This window comes from Mastomys coucha, unplaced genomic scaffold, assembly GCF_008632895.1.
Source record: "Mastomys coucha isolate ucsf_1 unplaced genomic scaffold, UCSF_Mcou_1 pScaffold16, whole genome shotgun sequence".
NCBI lineage: Eukaryota > Metazoa > Chordata > Mammalia > Rodentia > Muridae > Mastomys > Mastomys coucha.
The window spans coordinates 104,351,214-104,374,056 of record NW_022196898.1 but is presented as its reverse complement, the minus strand read 5'-3'; the positions used below and the strand labels follow the sequence as shown (position 1 = coordinate 104,374,056).

The window sequence follows — 22,843 nt, the reverse complement described above, 5'->3', positions numbered from 1 at the left end:
AAAACAAAAAACAAAAAACAAAAAAAAAAAAACCTGTTCCCTCCCCCTTCCCCTGCTCACTAACCCACCTTCTCCTGCTTCCTGGCCCTGGCATTTCCCTACACTGGGGTGTAGACCCTTCACAGGGCCAAGGGCCTCTCCTCCCATTGATGACTGAGTAGGCCATTCTCTGCTATAGATATGCTGTTGGAGCTATTAGTACCACCATGTGTACTCTTTGGTTGGTGGTTTAATTACTGGGATACTAGCTATGACCTGTAACTAAAGAAAATAATAATAAAAAAGGAAAAAAGGAAATAATACCTCAAAGGTACATTCCCATTGTTGCCTTTTAAGGAGGGTGAAAATAATAGCTCTCATCTAAGACCTTACACCATCACCTGTGAGGATGTTTCAATAGATAGATGAGCCTCTGTCTATATGGAGCTGTACATACTGGAGTGCTTACAGGCAAAGCATATCTCTTGCTTACATTAAAAAGCGTGTATGGTGAAAATATTATAAGCAGTGGGAGGTGGCATGGAGCAATGGTTAGCTGTACTACTCTTTTAATTTTCTCTTGAAATATGATGTGTAATTTATATATAATTATAAGTAAAATACTTAACAATACCCCAAAAAGAAAAAAAAAAGAAAAATGTTGGAACTGTTAAGACTTTGATCCTTAAAGTTGTTCTGTGAGGTCTTTGCCTCACAGGCAGATGTGAGTCAGGATGGGGGTGCAAAAGGTGTGGTGTTATGATTTGAAAGTGATGTGTTTGAGTTTCAAGTTGACAGAATGGACTTATGATAGTTCATTTCATTATTTAATTGGATTGATAACTCCCACCCAAAGAACTATGCACATTGGAGTGAATGCATCTCTGAGGGTGCTTTCTGGGAAGATGAACTTAGAAGGGCACTGACCTAATAAATTGCTTGATAAAAGCAATTGGATTATTGGGGCTTTGTGAACATGAGAGGTAGGATCTGATTGGGAGAAATAGGTCTTCTAGTATGTCCTGTGGGGGTGAATCTTTCTTTGTGGCACCCCTATTTTGTTTTTCTGCTTCCTAACTATTATGATGTGGTTTGCCTTGAAGCATCACATCTTTCCCACCATGATGGAATGATGCCTCTGAAACCGTGAGCCAATATGAATAGTTCTTTCAGTCATGTTGTCACAGGGAGGGAAGTGATCACACACAGGTCACACACTGGATATTGCTGAGTTGGTTACTTTGCGCAAAGAAGTTAATTCATGACAAGAAGAAATGTGAGGTATCAGCTTTATCCCTCCTGTATAAGGGAGGCCTAAGGGCTACAAGTCCCTTAAATAGGTTGCACTGGCTTGAGTGTCTTATAGGGCCCCTGAGTCCTCCCATTTTCCTTATTGGTCTCATACCTTCCTAATATTTCTCCTCATAGACTCCTTTGGTAACGCAAATCCACCATCTTTGAGAGCCTGTTTTCTCTTTCCTATGTACCTATGTCTTTCCGGCACCCCTTGAATTAGGCATTTTGGAATATGCAAAGTAGAAAATGTGAAATCTGATTTCTAAATGAGCATCAATTAGATTTTAATTTTTCTATCATCCAGAATTAACACTGGGACCTCTGACTTGAAGCCAGTTTTTCATCACTACATATTATTATTATTTTTACTTAGCATTGCTTCACATAATTAGAAATTTCACATGATTAGAGATTTCAATTTATCAGTGTTATATTATAGATATCAATAAAATATTAATTTCCTTATTGAATACATTTGCTAATTTTTCTACCTTAATAACAACTATGACACAGTACATTTTTAATTTCCTGAGTTTAACTCAAGGGCCTGACTAGTTTTTCAAGTTAGAAATTAGTAGTAAGACAATTATGCACTTTGTTGGGGCAAATTCTGTATTAGAATATAGATATGCCAATTTGCCATTCTTCTTTGTTATTCAGTTGTTTAATAAACAATTTAAAGCCATCAACAGCACCAATAAATTCCATCAAGAAAGTCCCCTATGTGCTACCTGGTAAATAAGAGCCTCTCTTTGTTTATCTACTTCCAAAAATAATGTTTTAAAATCCAAGTCACCTAACTACAAGATTACCCAATGAGAACAAGCTTTGTTGACAGCAGTGTAACAGACACAATGTATGCATTCTTGCAGCAATTGCTCAGTTTATCTTGGTGAGTAAAGGATTGGCAAATCATTTGGCAAAGAGCCATACATTCTTCTAAATTATCCAGATAAGCCCAAGTGTCTATGCACATCCACTTATTTTTGCTCATTGAGAAGAAATGTTACTTAAGTAGGATTAACATTTTATGGCATTTATTTAGTTCTTGAGTTGACTGACAAGCCTATTAATGTATTCCATGAGCTTTATTAATGTAATTGGAAAATGTCCCACATGCCAATCAACTTATAATAAGTAATTATGTTCATAAATACTGTAAAATTATTAGCTTTTAATTTGATTTCATGACATACCTTCAAAACAGTTGCATGGATTTTCTATTTCTAAAGGAACAAAATATACCATCAAGCATTCAGCAAGCACATTTGTCACTGCTCAGGGGTTATGAACACCAAATGACCTGCAGAAACTAGGATTATCTGAGAAGGCATGCAATCTCTTTAAAAGTGTTTAATAGTGTAATACAGCCTCTACAGTAAAAAGTTGAAAGTCAACACCAGTAGACATAAATAGGTGCTAGGACAGAGCATGCATCCCATTGTCCAGTTTACATGGGTGTGACACAGGGGAGAGAGAACGAATTTGGGATACACCCAGAAATATTGAAAAATATAGCATGGAAACCTCCAGGTTGCAAAGGACAAGCCAATGTCACATCCGGACTGTTCTATACATTGCTATCCAAATATTTCCTTTCAGAATAAAAAAGACCCAGCATACATTTTTTTTTCTGGAAATTTGAATAAAAAGGCAAAGAAGAGAAGAGACCAGAAAAAGTCCAGAGATGAGATGTTTCTGTGCTTTGCAATTTTGCATCCACTTTGAAGTCAGACCAAACCCTACCCTTTAGATTTCTCGTATAATCCCCATGAAAAGATGGCCTCTGGACTGTAGATGTAGGTCAGTGGTAAAGCAAGTGCTAGAACACTGACCACCTACCTCAGACATCCATCTTATAAAACCAGGTAGAATCTTGTGAAAATCTGACTTTGAAAACCACACATCACTGCAGAAGGTAACAATCTACAATCTAGTGGTTAGGTTTCCATTTTAAACTGTCTCCTTAAACCAAATTGTAGAATTAAGTAGTTGAACCCCATTGTGACTGAAATATTTAATAGCAATTGAAGTTTTGTTTGCATTGAGGCTCTTCCGGTATATGAGGGAATAGAGGTCATTTACAAAGGTTATAGATGAACGCTGTGTTGAGGCATTAACCCATAAACCAAATTCAGATCCAGCCTTGAGGGAGATGTGTGAAGATAGCAACAATGAGTCTCCCATTCAGCGTCACCAGGCACCAAATCCTGGGATGGGACATGCCATCATCTATTTTGTTACTAACTTTACTAGTGATTACTACAGCATTGTTTTGAGATCCAGAGAACAAAACATTTCCATGAAGACAACACATACATTTATAGGACAAGTGTATTATGTAAGGTACAAATTATGCATGTTTTACCCTTCTTGGATTAAAGTCATATGTTTTCTTGAAGGGTACATACATTGGCAGAACCCAGGGCTATTACGCTAAGTATGAAATTGGGACAAACAATGTTTTTACAGATTATTAGTTGACTAGTGTGGTTATCTGCTGAAGCTCAATGAGACATAATGCACTGTGAAAAGCTTTCCAATTACTCTGTATTTATACTTAACTTGAGTTACTCTAGAAGGTTATGCTTTTCATTTTCACTCAAATGCAAGAAGAGAGAAAATGTTCAGGAAGGTTGGGGAGGCAGCTTTTAGAATTACCACTCACAATTCACGACCCTTTTACTTTTCATCATATCTGCTCTGGGTTTTTAAGTACTTATTTTAATGTATCAATTATGGATTCTCCAAGATTTATTTCAGAGATGACTCAAGGGAAGATATGAAATATATCACATACAAAAATCATAATGTGGTGTTAATGGCCACTGCCTGTTCTTGTAAGTGGGGATTCCTGGATTTAAATCGTCATTACCCTTTAATGGAAACTAGAAGATAATTCACAGGATAATGACAAAACATTCTTGAATACTGATAGCTGTTTCTGAGTCAACTCAATACCAATGCTAAATAGTTCACACAGAAATTCCACAAGGTAGCCCTTCTGGAACATGGGTCTTTTACTATCTCATTATTTCATTTCAAGCTCATCCCTCCCAAGAAGCTCGCCAGGAAACACTCACCTTGCACAGTGAGATGAACTTGCATTGTCCGCGGTGTGTGTTGGGTCTGCACAGAGCAGGTGTATGGGCCATCATCTGTCACATCGACATTCTGTATCTGGAGGCTGTAGTCTCTTTTATTCAATGTGGAAATAGAAACTCGAGGGTCCACTGACCACTTGTCACCTCCAGCAAAAATGATACTTGACCTATTGAGCCAGGCTCCCTTTGATGCTCCATCTTCCAAGTAACACCTAGACAAGGAGGGAGGGATGGAGGAAGGAAGGGAGAGAAAGAGGAATGGAGGGAAGGAGGGAAGGAGGGAAGGAAGAATGAGAGACGGTTAATCAAAATGAGAATGAATAACAGCATCTTTGTTGTATGTGTATACCTGTGCTTCAGTTCAGAACCAAACTCTCTTCACATTCTCTCTGTTTATATAATGATTAATAAATATAAATGAAATCTATGTATCACATTTCTACATGAAATCACACTTCTTTGACACTCTAGGAAGTACCAGAGGTCTTAGAATGTCATCTTTGAGCTGGTCTAGCTCTTGATGAAATGTACCAGCTACAGTAAGCATAAGAGCACCACATAGCTAATAATTCTAAGAAAACCTGGCAAGTATCAAGCTTGTAAATTGAACATTAACCAAAAATTTACAAGGTTTAAGCTATTTTTACCAAACTGCTGCTGTCATCAGTGTAAGATCTTTAGTGACAAAGCTGTCTTGTCTTTTCAATAAAGTATTTACTAACTTTATTTTTTTTCCTGTGAGTCATTTATTTATTGACAAACTGCTACTACATCCCTATTTATTGCTGGGGTGTGCATAATCCTTGTTCTCTAGAAGCTGCTGTCTAGTGACAAAGACAGGTAAGCAGTCTGCTGTGAGTGTACAGAGAAGATAGATCAGTGAAATCAGACACAGGTGCATGAGAAACCTATACTTCTCAGGCCCAAAAGAGTGCCGAGCTGGATATTGCAAGACTTCCTGGAAGATGAGCTATCTGAGAAGTTCAGAGGGGTGTCAAGTCATGGTATCACAGATACCACTCTGTAGGTCTTAAGGTGAAAGAGCCAGATGCACTAAACTAGAAATGAGCAAGATGTGTGGTGTAGGAGAGATGAACAATGGGATGATGGAGACCAAAGGCAGCAGGCTTGGTGACAGTTAGTGTATCATAAGGTGAGACCTGAAGCCAGACCCCAAATCAGATTCCAGAACAAGATTCAGAAGCATAGTCCTATGTTCAATAGAAGGCAGCAGGAAGAGCCAGAAGCAGAAGGTCTGGATCACAGGCCAGTGATTTTGACTGAGGTCTGAAATACAGGAATTCATTTAAAAGGTTCTGTTACAAATTAAAGGCTAGTTTTCTTAAATGAGTACAAAGTATAGCTGGAGAAGGAGATTTCGTATAACTGAACAGTCTGACAGCATTTCCAAAGAACGCCTTAGGGGATTGAACACAGAATCTGAGATTGCTACAAAATTGCAAGTTGAAGGCAACTGGCAGCCACTACCAGGTTTAAGAAACGAATCAGGGGGTGAAAGTTCTAGAAGAATCTAATTTGCAGTCAGCTTCCTCATCTGCAGAATCCAAAGCAGTAGGGGTTGTAAAGGTCATTTTTAATTGAAAAGCTTTTCCTTGTCTTCAATGAAGAAAATAAAATCTCCTTAATGTTATAATTCAACAATTGCAATGTATTAATTCTTAATAATATACAGAAAGAAGATAGAGGGGACAGTTTTCTCATTAAACAAGATAATATCCATGCTAGTGTCATGCTGAACTCTCTACATTTAGTATAGGGTGCTTAACACAGCCCTGGAGGATAAGGCTTGCCACATCTTTTATCTTTAGAAAATAAATCAAGATGTGTAGGTTAAATGACTTCCCTAAGACACTCCATTGGTGGGTGGGTTGTAGAACCGCATTTGTAATCAGGACTTTTTTTTTTAAATCCACATCTGATGATGCAATGTAGATCAAAGACTTTTCAAGATGGTTTTGGAAGTGGAAAGGTGATTAGAATGTTGCAGATGTTACTGCGAGTAATTTCTTATTTACCAAATGTGACCGATTGCTAAACCTGTTTATTCTAAAGGAAGCAGAAAATTAATTATGAATGGGTATTTTCCCATGGAAGTCCAATTTGGCGACTCTGCTGGGCATCTCCCTTTCTCTAGAGACCAACAAAGCTTTGCTTGCCTCTGAGGTCAAGAGGACTCCCCGGAGTAACTGGCACACCCAGCCTTAAACTTCATCTCTTGTTCTGGTGTAGCAGAGGCCACCATGGAGAGACACTGACCTTTGCCAAGCAAAACAGAGAAATAGTCTCTGTTCTGCTGTGTGCCCTTGGCTGGGAGAACCACAGTCCATAACTGTCACTGGCTCCAAACCAACCCTCTTCCTGACACATGCTCAGGAAAATGAGAGTCAGTCAAAAATATGACTTTTGATCAGTTCCTTGCAATTCAATACCTTTCTTCTCAATCACAGGAAATGCACCAACTAAAACTACTGTATACACAAATGGACTGGTAATCAGGCTTAGGTATGTCATGGGAGTTTCTAAACTCAAAGGATGTGGGCAATGAATGCATATAGCTTTAAGGTTAAGTCAATGATTGCAGAAAATGTGTTAAACAGGCCAGGTTCACACTCACATGTGTGTGTGTGTGTGTGTGTGTGTGTGTGTTAGATTTAGCATGAGTATATGGAGTCTTTGAGAATAATGAGAGTTCCTGGTTTTCCTGATCATTCTTCCCTGTGTTGTCCTCCATGAAAGCATTTTCCTTTACAACATACACAGTTAGCTGGTGTGTTAGAAATTCACTAAGGCCGGGTGGTGGTGGCACACGCCTTTAATCCCAGCATTTGGGAGGCAGAGGCAGGCGGATTTCTGAGTTCGAGGATAGCCTGGTCTACAGAGTGAGTTCCAGGACAGCCAGGGCTACATAGAGAAACCCTGTCTCATAACAAACAAACAAACAAACAAAAACAAAAACAAAAAACAAACAAAAAAACAACAGAAATTAACTAAGGAGTGGAAGTGGACCAGGTATGGTGGGATGAGAGTGAGAGCCACCTGAGATATTATGATACATACTTATTCTTCTGACCTTTAGTAAGCAAAACCTTTTGCTTTATGACAAAACAACTTGGAGTCAACAACTTAAAATCTCCATAAAACCTGGTCTATATGGGATTTACAATGCAAATGACACAGCACATCCCCAGTTGCCCAGAAAAGGGTGGGAAATATTCTGAATGTGTGTCCCTGCCTACAAACATGCAACCAGATTCCTTCTGCAGACAAGACAGAGGGAAACTCTAACACTTAAATCAGGTCAAATCAAGCCCTCCTATTTCTCTAAAGAAAGCCATGATTCCCAGTGGTCTCTAACACGTCCTGGGTATTGAGGTATTTCTGACCCTAGCCTACCGTGCTGATTGTTTCTCTGTGGCTGTTCTCAGCCAGCCAGGAGCAATTGCCCCAGGGAGTTGGCAAAAGTTACTTATGTCACAGGAAGTCTCTTCCACTAGCGTTCTCTGTTACTACTTCCATATTTTACTAGTATTATCACTAAATTGTTTAAGGTGCATATTTACTACATCACCCAACACCCCTCCCAGAATCCTTATTGGACATGTGGTTTACCTGACTAAACAGAAGAGTGATGGGCAGACATGGGGAGGCATCAGGGGAAAGTCCAAGCCAGTTGTTCTTAACCTTCATAATGCTACAGCCCTTAAATACAGTTCCTCATGTTGTAGTGACCTCCAACCATAACATTGTTTTGTGGCTACTTCATAACTGTAGTTTTACTACTGTTATGAACTGTAATGTAAATATCTGATATGTGACCCCAAAGGGGTCACGAACCACGGGTTGAGAAATCTTGTCTAAGCTGATCACACATTGAAAGATCTGAAGTAAGTCACAGCAGTACTGTTTGCCTTGGCGAGCTTTCCAAACCAAGAGATGCTATGTAGAATGTTTTAGACACTTTACATCATCAGATGAGTGAGTCAGGTACTACTTTGCTTCACAGATACAGAAAGAGACAGACAGCTTGGGACCTGAAAAATGAATCATAAGCCATAATGACATAGCTTGTGGCATTGTAGACAGTTCTGGTTCATTTTGCAGGGATATGCACGCAAAGGAAGGGACTGGTAATGTAAGAATGTGGTGGTAATAATAAGGTGAGGTAATGCCTATTCTCTGGCCTAGTGTGAACATTAAGTGCAGTAAATGGATAGAGGAGGTGGTGACACCTATTCTCTGACCAAAGCCTCATGGTTTTATGTCTCTGGATTGTATTCTCAGGATCACTTTGAAGAATAGACAAATAATCCAAGTAAAATGTTCTAGACTGAACATTTATTTTATTAAGTATAGTGTGTCTTTCTAGAAAAAAAATTTTTTTCCATTTAAAAGAAAACCTGCTAGGCTACTGGCTTTGTTGGGAAATGAAGAAAGAAGACCCCCGAATACACTCAGCACAAGCTGTGTTATTTCCCCCACCAAATACACGCAGAGGCTTATATTATCAGTTAGTCAGTCAGTGTATTTCACATTCATGGTGACAAACGTGGGTATTGGAAAATGTATGAAACATGAGTGTGATATATTCCACTTTGCTTTGGCTGTTAATCTTACAAATCCAGGCTGAGGAATGCTTTGCTCCTCTGAACTCTTTAAGTAAGTTTCTTTGCAGATGATGTTAAGATGGGAAGCTCTGGGCTGGCTGGGTATGAAGTCCTAGCTGTTCCCACTGGTGAAACAATTCTAGTAGATTCTGATGAAAATACTGCTCCTGTGGGGATCAAATCCTGAAGGTGGGAATCAGGGAACTCAGTGAAATTTAGCTTAATATGTTCCTATCACAGTCTAAAATTCTGCTAAGAAAAAAAAAAGTCACATGACTGCAGAAGAACAACTTCTTCATATTGAGGCATCCCATCATATGACACCATGGAGGAAGGCTGATTATCTCTGTAAAGATAAGTCAATTTCCTCACAATGTGTTGATTAACGAAAGGAAAAGAGGAAGGAATAATACCCCACTTCCAATCGAAGCTACTTGAGGATGACTGTAGTGAAAGGGTATACCAGTTAGCCACACTGCTCTCTTCATTGTACCACAGAATGCCTGCCACATAAACATCTCTATGTGTTTGCATCACAAAGTCTAAACATGTCAGAGAATTTTCAAAGGCACATCAAAATTTACAAAACCCTATATAATCCTCATGATAACTTCCCGAGGCATTATCAGGTGACAGATACTTCTGTCACTAAGCATATTATGTATTTTTCATTCTGACCTGACAAGTCTTTGAGGTATGTGGGTATGGTCAAGCATTACTGCTATGACCATTCACAATGAGAAAAATAGTCACAGAGCAAAGGAATAATTCTAGATGGCATGCATATTGAAATCTGTGATGGATAAAATATCATTAATACAGTACATGCATATTAAGTATCCAGCCCTGTACTCAGTATTATTGATGGGATCTGCACACTCACTCTTCATGGGAATGATACCACGTTAAAGATGTATTTGCTTCTCCTATAGTATAAGGAAAAATTACTAACACAAATAACATTGATTTCTTGTTCTGTAAAAGAAGAAAATCTATATTGTATATATTTTATTCAAGTTATCCTTTGTGATAGTCTATAAATGGGCAAAGAACTGAAAGCCATAATCTTTCTTTTCTATTAGATTCAGTGTATCTGGTTTTATGTTGAGGTTCTTGATCTATTTGGACTTGAGCTCTGTGCAACGTGATAAATATGGGTCTATTTTCATTCTCCTACACACAGACTGCCACTTAGATCAGTACCATTTATTGAAGATATTTTCTTTTTTCCATAGTATGTTTGTTGGCTTCTTTGTCAAAGATCAAGTGTCCATAGGTATGTGGGTCTACCTCTGAGTCTTCGATTCTATTCCATTGATCAACCTGTCTGTCTCTGTACAAATATCATGTAGTTTTTATCACTATTGCTTTGAAGTACAGTTTGATGTCAGAGATGGTGATTTCCCTCAGAAGTTCTTATATTGTTGAGAATTGTTTTAGCTATTCTGAGTTATTTGTTTTTTCCAAATGAAGTTGACAATTTCTCTTTCCATGTTTGTGAAGAATTGTGTTGGAATTTTGATGGGGATTGCATTGAATCTGAAGATTGCTATTGGTAAGGTGGTCATTTTTACCATGTTAATCCTACCTATCCATGGGACAGGGGAAGAAGGGGGCTACAGGGGAGAATCCCAGAGGGTCAAGAGAATGAATGGAAATAAGCAGCCTCAGGAGGGGAACCCTCTGGAAAGGACCAGAGCCCAGGGAGGTAAGAAACTCTCAGGACTCAATGGGGGTGACCTTAGCCAAAATGCCCAACGTTGAGGAGAGGGAACTCAAAGAGTCCACCTCCAGTAGACAGGGCATCAAGTAGAGGGACTGGGTTACTAACCCACAGTCAAAAGTTCTGATCCAGAATTGTCCTGTATAAAAGAACTGCAGGGACAAAAATGGAGAAGAGATTGAAGGAAAGGAGGTCCGATGACTGGACCAACAGATCCATTTCATGAGGGTGAGGCACCAAGGCCTCACACTATTACTGATGCTATGATGTGCTTACAGATGGGAGCTTGGCATGGCTGTCCTTGAGAGACCCTACCATCAGCTGACTGAAACAGATGCAGATACTTATACCCAACCAATGGACTGGTCAGGACCCCTATCGTTTAATTGGGGGAAGGATTAAAGAAGCTGAAGGGGAGAGGGACCACATAGGCAGACCAGCAGTCTCAACTAACCCAGAGCCCAGGGAGCTCCCAGAGAGTGAGCCACCAACTAGAAAAATACATGGGCAGGTCTGAGGTCCCTGGCATATACAGAGCAGAGATCTGCCTGGTCAGGCCTCAGTAGGAGAAGATGAGTTTATTCCTCAAGAGACATGAGGCCCAAGGGAAGTGCAAGGCCTTGTGGGGAAGGGGAAGCACCCTCTTGGAGGCAAGGGGGAAGAGCAATGGGATGAGGGGGTAGGAAATGGGGCAATAACTGGAATGTAAATATATAAAACCCTGATTTACATAGAAGGGGAGGGCTTGCATTCTGGAGAAGCCCACTCAAGTCTCCTTGTCCTGATAGCTTTAAACATGTCTCACGTTAGACACTCCTGTCATTTCCACACTTTAAATTTTGAACTCAGTGAAGCAAGTTTACTTTCTCTCCACATGACCTCAAACGTGAGACATCCAAATCTGGAAGAGTTCAAGTCTTTTGCTAACTGGCAGGTGCTCCAAACCACTGTGGGGATTTCTGCCTGCTTTGCTGTCTCCATGGCAGATGCTTCTGCAAGAAGTTGGATTTCTGCCTCAGGAGCTATAATGGGGATGCATGCTAGATGCATCCTACATTCAGATGCCTGCAGGAGGGTTTGTCCTATCAGGGGCTGGCAGTGAAGGTGGAAACCCAGAGAACAGAGCTGCAGTTCTGAGCTGCATGGAAGCCTTGCTGTTTCTGCATTCTGTGTGGACCTCACTCCCAGTGCAAGTAGCAAAAGCAGAAGGAACACATGCAGTAGCTTCTCTCACTCCCATCAAACATCCTTTGCATTCAAACCAATAGATGGGTTGCCATTGCATATATGCAATGTCAATAAGGCAAGCAGCTTGCGGTGCATGTACAGTCAGACTCTACAAGCCCCAAATAAAACACTACTTCTCAGTATCTGTGAATACTGATGTTGGAATAACAAAATGAATTCTTTTTTTTTCCCTCAACTACAGTTTTTCAAGTAAAAAGTAGTTTGAGAACAGATTTCATTTTATAAACAATAATGACTCACAGCATGAATGATTAAAGCCAACCTTGTAACTGCTAACTAAAGTGTCATTAATGCATATTTACTTGTTCTCTAAAGAAAACTAAATAAGCCATAACTCAATATGAGCTATGTTTTAAAATATAAACATGGGTACCACACAGAGGGAAAAGTGGTTGTTTACTATCTTAGTGGACATTCCAGAAACAACTTTAAACTGATTTTATCCCCTCCCAAATTAAAATAAAATATAAAGTTGAACACAATCTCTAATTTTAATCTTATTAGATATTATTTTTTTGACAAAGGCAAACTGTCATGAAGAAGCTATTTTCCCAGCTTTCTCACCTGTGTGATGGGGTTGCTAAGCATCTCTACCTGACTGCTGTCATTTGGTCTAAGTTAGCCACTTTAATATATCAGGATTGAGCCAGGTGTGTGCAAGAATACAATTAGCAATGGCTATATTGTCTTACATCAAACATCAGGTTTCAAAGCAAGGCCAACATGACTCTATAACCTAGAAGAAAATATTGATAAGACATTAGTGTGCAAACTGTGAACCATCATAAACATTCCATGTCTGGAATGTTTACCCCATACTATGATCTTTACAAACCTGTAACGTCATATTACTATAAATATACCCATTTAAAAATTTTTTCTCACTTTAAGTGAATCCAAAGAATTCTGAATAACAGTGATTTGATGTTTATTTAACACTTATTTTATAAAGTATATAGATAAGTCTTACTTCTAAAGGAAAAGCTAGTGGTTTACTTTTTTTGGTCTCAAACTGAATTTACTTCCACTTTTAGTACATAATTTAGTCCTAATTAAAATTTTTGATATTTAACAACTTTTATTGTTGTCTATCTTATCTGCTCTAAAATTAAACACATAAGCCAGTGTGAAAATAACTCTATGATCATAAAACTTCTAAGACAATATTCCAAATAAAATAAATGTCTTATTATTAATAGTAAATAACTGATCAAAGCACATGTATCATGGTAAATTTTTATTAAATATATTTGTACTTTAAGAAGTTAATAATGTTCCTATTAATGAGGACATTTATCTGGATACATGGGGCAGGGGAAGTCCTGATTTTGCTTACGCAAAAAGAAGGCTCAGAATCAAATCTTCCTAGAGTTTCGTGTTTGTGATTGGAAACTGGGAGAAAATCTGTTTTTATAAATAACCTCCGCAATGGGTGGACCTGTTGTGACCCTCCTTGTGCCTTCTACCTTCTAAGAGTGATGCATCATGGGCACTGGTCTTCCAGGTGAAAGTTCCACTGAACCTGTAAAAGAATTCTTGCTAAAATTATCCCTAGTATAAAATGTCCCACAGTCTCCGGTATTTACCGTTTTAATACCAATATCATTACTCTTCCCTCCTGTTTTCAACCCATTTGTCTGGCACAAGTGTCTGTGACTCAACTCTTTGTGCTACAGAGGTTGTATGAAAAATACTTGAGAAGTAAGTAGCATGTAGGAGCATGAGCCACCTCACAGGTGGACTTACAGGTTAGTTGTGCAGTGTAGGACCAAACTCTCCTTTGGAAGCTGTGGGCATCTAAGAGTACCATGTAAGTGCTCAGTCGTTTCTTTTTCTTCTTTCCTGTCCACTTATTTTCCTCCAGACTTTCTCATTTTAAGATTTAGTTTCTGCTTACACAGGTAGGTAAAGAGCCATGCCTGGGAATCCTCTTCATGCCCTCCCACAGACCAAAGCCATGCCCCAAGGACACTCTGAATGAAAGACACTGTGACCTGAAACCACATTAAACCTGTGGTAGAAGTTGCCTTTCTCAAAATTAAAACACAACAAACGGAGATACTGCAGCCTGAGCTGCAATTGTCCATGCTTCAGCTGCTTAAACCTCATCTACTTGGATTTATATTTGATTCGGCCAATGTGATATTGTTATTGTTTTCCCTATAACCTGCACCTTGGTGGAATAGTCTGACTGTTTTGTCCTTCGGTGATCCCACCTCATGAGTCAGAGTTCAATCCCTCATGAGGAAAAGGCAAGTTTGACACTCACAGCCTTCACGTCCACCCACTTTCCTTGCTGAACATGCTGATACTCACTTCAGCATAATTTATAGTTAGTGTAGCACCGATCTGAGCAGCATAATTAGCTGTACAAAGGCACATAAATGATAGGTTATGGAAGAACAATGGGCACTGGAGGATTACAAAATAAACAAAACAAAAACCACAAAACATCATGGCTTAAATTGAAATTCTTTTTCTATTGAAATATTCTTATCCTCAGATGCTGTTTTATTGTTGAATTGGTTTCCCATGTAAAGGGCCCCATACTGTATTCTCAACAGTTCTCTACCTTGGCCATTAATCTCTCCCAGGAAGCTGTCAGAATCCTTTATGAAAATCGAAATGTACTGTATCCACTTCTCTTATCTTTCATAGGGCATTCTTTTGAGCAGCCTGGCAAGTTGGTTAAGCAGGAACTGCAGTGTAAAATCACATTAGGAATACAGCCACAGTCAAATTCTGTTACTGCACCCACGATGGGCTCTGATCGATCAATGCAGGCCTATTGTTTCTCACTTTCTTATTTTCCGGGTTCCTTCATTCATGATTCTGTCCTAATTCCACGTGTGCCGAACTGTTTAGATACATTCATCTTTTTTTCTGTCTCTAATTTGCCTCTGTAATAATGAGCCCTTGGAAGAAACTACTGTATTTTCTTCTTATTCTTTTTTTTTAAATCATTAGTTAATAATCTTTTTTGTATTCAGATCAGTTGTGTTCAGTTTTTTTCAAGGCTTGCCTGCATTTTATGTGTATCAACCATGGAGGGAGGATAGACTATAAAATATAGACTTTATGGATACCTAATAGATTTTAAAGTGGCATTTTATAAAGTTATGAATAAATGGATAGATAAAATTTTGCTTTGAAATACACACTAGTCCAATAATGAAAGGAAACTGGTTTTGGCAGATTATACTTTTGATTTTGCCAAATGCCAAATTGTCTTACTCATAATAGAAAACATTTGCTTGCCATCTTTAGCGATGGCCGAAAGTCATCATTATCTAACAGATGCTGTGTGGCCCTGGCAAGATGGGTTGGTCATCACAGTGAGGATACGTGGGCAGAGATCCTTAAACTCCATTTTTATATTTAAACAGAGGAAACAGGGTAAATCAAATGTACTTTTCCAATCTTACAGAGAAACAAATATTTCAAATGAATGGAAGTGTTTTCCAAATTCATTCCCACTTCAATGTCTTTGATGTCTATGTAAACAAACTGAAAAATTAAAAGAAACAATAGTATGCTTTGCTCTAAATACATTGGCAATCTTAAAGGAGACTAAGCAAAATATCTCACAGATCACCATAACATCCTAAGATGTTCCTTGGTTGATGAGCACCAAGAGGGTGGCTCATATGTCACCACTCCAGAATAAGAAAACCAACTAGAGAATGAGGCAAGTAAGGTGGCTGACTGTAGGTGGGAATAATTTTCAGAATTACAGATGGGTGAGTAAGAGTGAGAGACCAAAAGGAGCACAGAGGAAAGGAAGAAACTAGGAAGGGTAGTTGTGTGGTTGCAGTATGTCTGCACAGGATGGAGAGGGAGGAGCAAGGGTCTACTCTAACACCTGTGGTGATGAAAGCCAGATGAATGCACATGTTACAGGCTTGAAATACTTTCATTAGGCAATGAATATGTGTTCAGGATAGATAAGGGACAGACTTGAAAAAGTGTTTATGAGGACATTTAAAAAAAAATATTACACCAGAGAAGTGGGACAATAAACTAAATGAAATTTAAATTGTATAAAACCATTAAGCGAAATACTATTGTCTGTTTTCTGTACGTAAAGAAAAGAAGATTCCAGAGCTATGGGGGAATTTTCCCAGTTTAGGAGAATCAGAAAACAATAGTGTTCTGAATGTTTTCTTCATCAACCTAACTTTGCAATGATTTATCTTCCTACCTATACATCCATCTGTCCAATCACCTGTCCATCCATCCATCCATCCATCCATCCATCCATCCATCCATCCACTCACTCTAGAATCAACTTTGATTATCTCTACCAGAGCTCCTGGTATTGTTTTGTCAATAACAACATAATTCAAAGAATTTAAGGCTTGGAAGTCATAGTCAAGATCCAATGGTTAGTTCTGAAAGATGAAAGGTTCAATGTAATACAGAGTGAGCAGGTAAAGGGCTCTAGAAGTCAAAAATAAAGATGCAGAAGACACCTTGAGTCACAGCAGCCAGAGGAATGGGAGCCAGGCAGACACAAGTGCTTTCTTTTCCTGTGAGATATGGGCAGCATCACTGAAAGGAGACACTCGTCTAGCAATTTCGGATTCAGACTTCAGGAAAGAGGAATGCATAGGAATTAACTACGGTAGGTATTAATATTACCTATCACATATTACATCACATATTAGAAAATTTACAAACAAAAACTTGAAGGTTTAGCAATTTAATATTAAGAAGAACAGGAAAACTGTTTCAACAACAATAACCACAACAATAACAACAACAGCAATAAAAAAAATGGTTTTAAGAAGGCACACTCGTCCTTGGTGCCTTCTAATTCGAGACACTGGGAGGCAGACTGGTGGTATCAGCCAAGATTTTTCTTGTGCTGGTACTCAGAGTACTCTCAGGAGACACCTGACAGTGTTGGAGGGGAGATGGTCACTGGGCATGTGGAATGCAGATGTAGCGGCAGGAAGGCCTGCTTCATCACTAATCAAATCCATTTTTTTCAAAGGAGTGGACCCATGCATAATAGGTCTTAATGGCTTTCCAGCCTCTGGTGGCTTCATTTCTTCTTAATGCTTATAAGTTTGCTTCGTCTGGTGTGTTAGTTATATACAACAGGTATTATTTATAGATAAAACCAACTGATGAAATTATCTGTATAGTTTGAAGTATTTGAAATGACACATTTCAAATGCCCCATTTGTCTTTCATTGCATTGACAAGTATTATTTGATTCTTGAGAATTTCATGTTGAAAATTTTGTTTACAGTGTGTCTTCCACATATTATATTATTTGCAATAAAGTTCTTCATATTTTAATTATTTTTTGTTATCAAAATAAAATTAAGGAATATTTTACTTCCTTTATTTTATTTGGATGTATGGAGGCAGGGAACCATCTGATACCATGAGGTTTCTCTGAATGAAAAGTTCGTTCCAGCTCAGCTAGTTGGTGAGCCAGCTTTATCAATCTGCCTGTTTCTACCCTGCAAGGCCAGGATTGCAGGTGCCTGCACCCAGGCAACTGGAAAAATCAAAACGTTAAAAATAAAATCTATACCAGCACATCCTAAAAGTACATAGTGCAGTCATAAACTAATGCAATAAAAAAAGGCTTCTGTCTTGTAACTGTCAATCACACATCATGATGGCTGAATAGAGATTACCATCAATTTTTCTATCATTTACTTTATGAAATGTACTTAGCAAAGCTCAAGACACTATTCAAATATACAAAGGTACTTTATAAAGTTAGTGTTGCTACTAAAATTTTGCTAAAGAGCAGATGCCTCTTGAGAGAACTCATAGCTTGGTAAAACAAAAAGGTTGGAATGAGAGCAGGAGGAAAGTAAGTACAAAGGAATCCAAGTGTTTGCCTCTGTCCAGAAGAGACCAGAACAACCTGTAAGAACCCCATCTCCCTCAATACCAGTGAGATACCCACTGTCCAGAGTAATGACTAGATAGATAGATAGATAGATAGATAGATAGATAGATAGATAGATAGTAGGTAGGTAGATAGATAGATAGATAGATAGATAGACAGATAGATAGATAGAAAGAATCTGGGAATGAAAGGAGACTCTTGTATGGGGGAAGTCAGTTCACAATTGCCTTGAAGTCAGTGCACCTAGGGACAGTTAACAGAGCACAGCACAGGAGTCAAAGCTATAGAGTCTTCTTCATTCCTTCTCTAGCCACAAATAAAAGCATCTGCCCCTGGTCTCCTGACATGTCTAAGAGGACAGATTTTAGACTTTCTGAAGCTTGGACAGAAGCACAGCAGTCCCTGAAGCGTGGACAGGTCTACATGTGTACACTCACATGGATCTGCCAGCCTTCTGCCTATTCACCTGAAATCTAAGACACTGCAGGCCAGATTCACTGTGCATCTTCCCCAAGGAACAGCCATCAGTGATGGAGCAGAGGTCTGGCTTCAGCCTTAGCACTGAAAGAATAAACTTCAGCATTTGTAAGTTCACTTTTATGTTCACCTTCCACCCAGAGTTTTTCATTAAAACCATCAGCATCCTGTCTGTCATAACACTTCAGTGGATATCAACAGCCATACAGATCGCAATGAGCAACCTCCCACCTGGATCAGTCAACTGCAAGCACACCAGTATGGTATGGGAGCCTGTGTTTTCATATGCTTAGCTTGAATCACTCCCTGTGAGTAAGTAAGTGTTGATAACACTGAAATGGGTACATTCAGTTCTCATGAGTGTTTAGCAGTAAACCAGTGTGTTGGAGATAGAACCTTGTGGCTCATACCATGTGCTTGCTAGGGAAAAGCAAAGTCTTTTCAAACATAGTAATAATAAACACAAATAAAGTGAATAAAAAGATGCAATTTTTTTCATCAATTGAGGTTAGATGTGAAGATAAAGGTTTCTAAGACTGAACCTCAGTACCTTTTGGTTACACCGTGTCCTGCAAGTTCACCATCTGTGGATTTTGATGACTATATAACAGCATTTGGTCTAAGGTACAGCTACAGAGAAGAGTGGGACTTTCATTAATACTATGTGTTATAGAGTAACTCAAAAGTCAAGCCTGAAGACAAGGACTCTGATTTTAATTCTGGTACCATGGAATTCTTACAAGGAATCTCATGTTTGCAAACTCTCAACACTACATATGATCAGTCTTCCCCCGTGGACATCCATGGAATCATCATGGATAATGTGTGTCTCTGAGAGACCAGCAAGTATCACTTTGAATTTCTCTTTCATGCAGATAAGGCAATGGAAATGATGTTCAAGAATACTCACACTATTTAATAGGGGAATATTTATGAGGTCTCCAAATGAGAAAGAAATAACACAAAAGTATCTCCTTACTTCCTAGACTTCAAACTCAGCATGGGAAAGCAATCCAGAATTAGTTGCTGGGGATGGAGCATGCTGTTGTAAAGCCAAGATTGTACCTGGTATACACTCCAGTTCTGGTTTTATCCTGCCCATTCACCTCATTTAGAGATTCAGGCTGTAGAGAAGAGTAAATGGAGTAGTTGCTGCACCAGGACTAAATCCAAAGTAAGCCGCATATCATCCTGTTTGCTCCACACAGGTCATCTTAACTCTAAAACCTGGTTTCACAAGCACTGACATAAATCCCAAGGCACATCCAAGCAAAGAATTAGTTCAGGGTCCATGAAAAAGAACTGAGCCAAACTGGGTGTTATTGCTTGTTTTATTAATTAATGTAAATTAGTGTAGGGATTTATAGTCAAAAATATAAAATAGACTTGGGAGGAAAACTCAGAGGTAAATCAGTGGCCTAGCAAGGGTGAGTGAGTCCCTTGGTTCAATTCCATGTTCTGTCTTCTCTCTTTGTCTCTGTCTCTCTGTTTCTCTCTCTGTGTCTCTCTATCTCTGTCTCTCCATGTCTCTCTCTCTGAGTTTGTGTGTGTTTTGTGAAGGCTAAAGTTATGTTTTAAGTTTCAATTATTGGGCTATAAGAGATCTATAAAATAACAATGGCTCTAGCCTCTAATCACTATTTGCTCAAGGAGAGAAAAAAGTGTGAGCCCCACTTACCCAAGGACAGATGACTTCCTGGAATGCTGGGGCCTGCTACTTGTAAGATAACAAGTCATATGTTTTCACTTCTGTAAACCAAGCCTGGCTGCCCAACTGCAGAGGCTGTGCTTGATCACTTGGAGGCAGAAGGTACGTCAGGATGTATGCTTGCCCCCATTGGACAAAGACAGGGAGTACACAGCCTTGTGGGGTTTGCCTTTATACATATCTGCCTATGTTAATTCTCCAGCATTCTCTAGGAATCTAAGATATGGACCTGGCCAGTGTCCATCCTCCTGTCCAGTATTTAGTAATTCTTGCTCCAAATTTGACTAATGAGAGAGAGAGAGAGAGAGAGAGAGAGAGATACAGAGACAGAGACAGAGACAGAGACAGACAGAGATACAGAGACAGAGAAAGAGACAGAGAGAGACAGAGAATAACACATAATAATAATAAAAAAGCTTTAAAACAAGAGAGTATACAATCTGTATTTCACTTCTTTTTATCCTCTTTTTGTTGGGTGTGGCAGTAGGCACCTTTGCTCCCTGAGCCATCTCACCAGCCCCAGATTCTGTGGTCTGAAACAATAGCTGTATGAAACTGATATGTAACTAGGAAGTGCTTATTCTTCCACAGTTGAGTAGAATACAGTATATATGTTAAAAGTGTTTGGAATACTAATAGATTACTACTCTATGTGGTTAAAACTGTTCTCAATAAATTATGACAGCAATTACACTGAAGATGTTAATTGGGTTTGAAACAAATTGAAAATTTCTACTTATCTCAATGTTAATACAAAATTATTTATCTTGGATAAAATATCCATGTGAATAAAATATTTCCAGGCAACCTTTATGTGTAAACAGCATTGTTGTGTCTGGCTTTGCCAAGCTCAAATGGAAAATTCACAACAATCCTGCCATTCTGCCTACTGATTAATTTTCCTGAAATTCTGCTTGTATTACCTAGTTCCCACTATACATCAAACAGCTCCTCATGGCACAGAGAATCAAATTCAAGGGCATTGTCCTGGAGTTCACAATATTTTACAGCCCAGCTTCCATTTACTTCTGTTAGAACCTTTCAAAATGACCTTTATATAACGGGCAACTCAGACCCAAATAATTACCGCATGGAGCCATTAATGATGGATTTCCCTGAAACATCCTCATTCTATTTGCCACACTTTAGGATTTCACTGATCCTTTAATGTCCATTTTAAATTCCTCTTTGAAGTTCTCCTTGCCTCTTGTGCCATATGCACAGCATTTCTACTGAAGTGTGCGTAATTAGCATAGGTCATGGAAGACCTTTCTAGGAAGTTTCTATCCACCCACATCCATGGAGCATACATAACCAGGATATTCTACAAATTAAATTGTTAGATGGCTTTAACGCCTGCATACTCCTTTCTACTACATTTCCCGTAGGGCCATCATGCTTTTTAGCAGTGCTATGGTTTGAATGTAAAATATCCTCTCTAGACTTTTGTATTTGAACACTGGTCCTCAGAGGATAGAATATTTTTGGGAGACTGTGGAAGCTTTCAGACGTGTAGCCTTGCTAGAGGAAGTGGATCACTGCAGAGGGGCTTCAGATTTTTGTAACCCGGATCCACTTCCGGTTCAGTCTCTGCACTTTGACTAGGGATTAATGTGACTGGCTTCTACCCTCTCATACCACCACGTTTACCACAGAGAGGACTGCTTCCCCTGGAGCTGGAAGCCAAACTAATTCCTTCCTCCTTCCTCCTTCCAGGTGTTTTCTGCCAGGTAATTTGTCACAGCTACAGGAGAAGTGACTAACATACAGGTCTTCCATTTTCTTACCTTTTACGGATCTGTATACTAACCGCACATTTGCTATTTATGCCTGATTTCTAATTGGAAATAAAAAGTTGGTATTTACCTCAAAGCACCTAGATAAAAGGAAACAAAAAAAGTGACAAGAAATAATAAAGATTTGAGCCCCAAAGAGTTGGGAGTCTCTTATGGTGGCGAGCATTCCATTGAGCTAACTTGACATCATGCTCCTGATGTCATGGTAATCTTCAGTCTGGGGATGGTATTGATACCTATTGTGCACAAGAAAGCCAGGAATATAGAAAACAACAAGACCACTGTCATCATGTCAGTGGAATGATTCCATGAAACGTGGGACACTGTATCTTAGAAGGAGATGAACCACAAAATGTCAGCACAGGCTGAGGGAAGCGCGCCTTGTTACCGCCCTTCCTGGAGGTCTGAGTCTAGTGCATACTTGTCAATACTAAAGGTTAGCCTGATCACTGGCATCCTTTAAAAGGTTATTTGAAACAAATGAGAAAACATGATTTCACTCCGGTTTTACATGGTTATGTCAGGGGGATTGGTGGGGGAAATATATAATCAGCATGACAAAAATCCCGGGGGGGGGGCGGCGCTTTCACATACTCCCTCTTTAAAATGATTTCTTCCTTTATTTAACTACCATTTTACAGTCTCTCACGTAAAATGAGCAGGAATGAACATTTACAAAGGAAATTAAACCCTCTTGATCTACCCTGGTCAGTGGTCAGGCCGTATAAGTGGGGAATTAGCCTGCAATCATAGATATAATGATACCACATTATAATGAAAATCTGCCCTGGTTGGCTCCATTCAATATACTTAAAAATCCTTTAGAAATTAAGTTGCACCTATTTCTCGGATAATGATATGTTAAATCAGATCTGATTATTGCATTTACAGATGCTAATTTGGGAGGATAAAAGTGGCTCCCATGTATTTTTCTCAAAGGATCTACTGTTAAAAAGCCCAGATTTTTAGCCTGCTTTCTCCACATTTTCTAAGTACTTTTTCTTTTTCTTTT

At 39.0% G+C, this 22,843-nt stretch overlaps 1 protein-coding gene across 2 annotated transcripts in view; it reads right to left on the bottom strand.

The window, feature by feature from the left end:
• The window catches only part of Negr1 (neuronal growth regulator 1), a 746,019-nt gene that overhangs the window by 442,553 nt on the left and 280,623 nt on the right, over positions 1–22,843 (bottom strand). For both annotated transcript variants that reach the window (XM_031375955.1, XM_031375956.1), the window contains exon 2: positions 4,359–4,591. In XM_031375955.1, the coding sequence (XP_031231815.1) occupies positions 4,359–4,591 (233 nt within the window). The remainder of the gene's footprint in view (positions 1–4,358; positions 4,592–22,843) is intronic.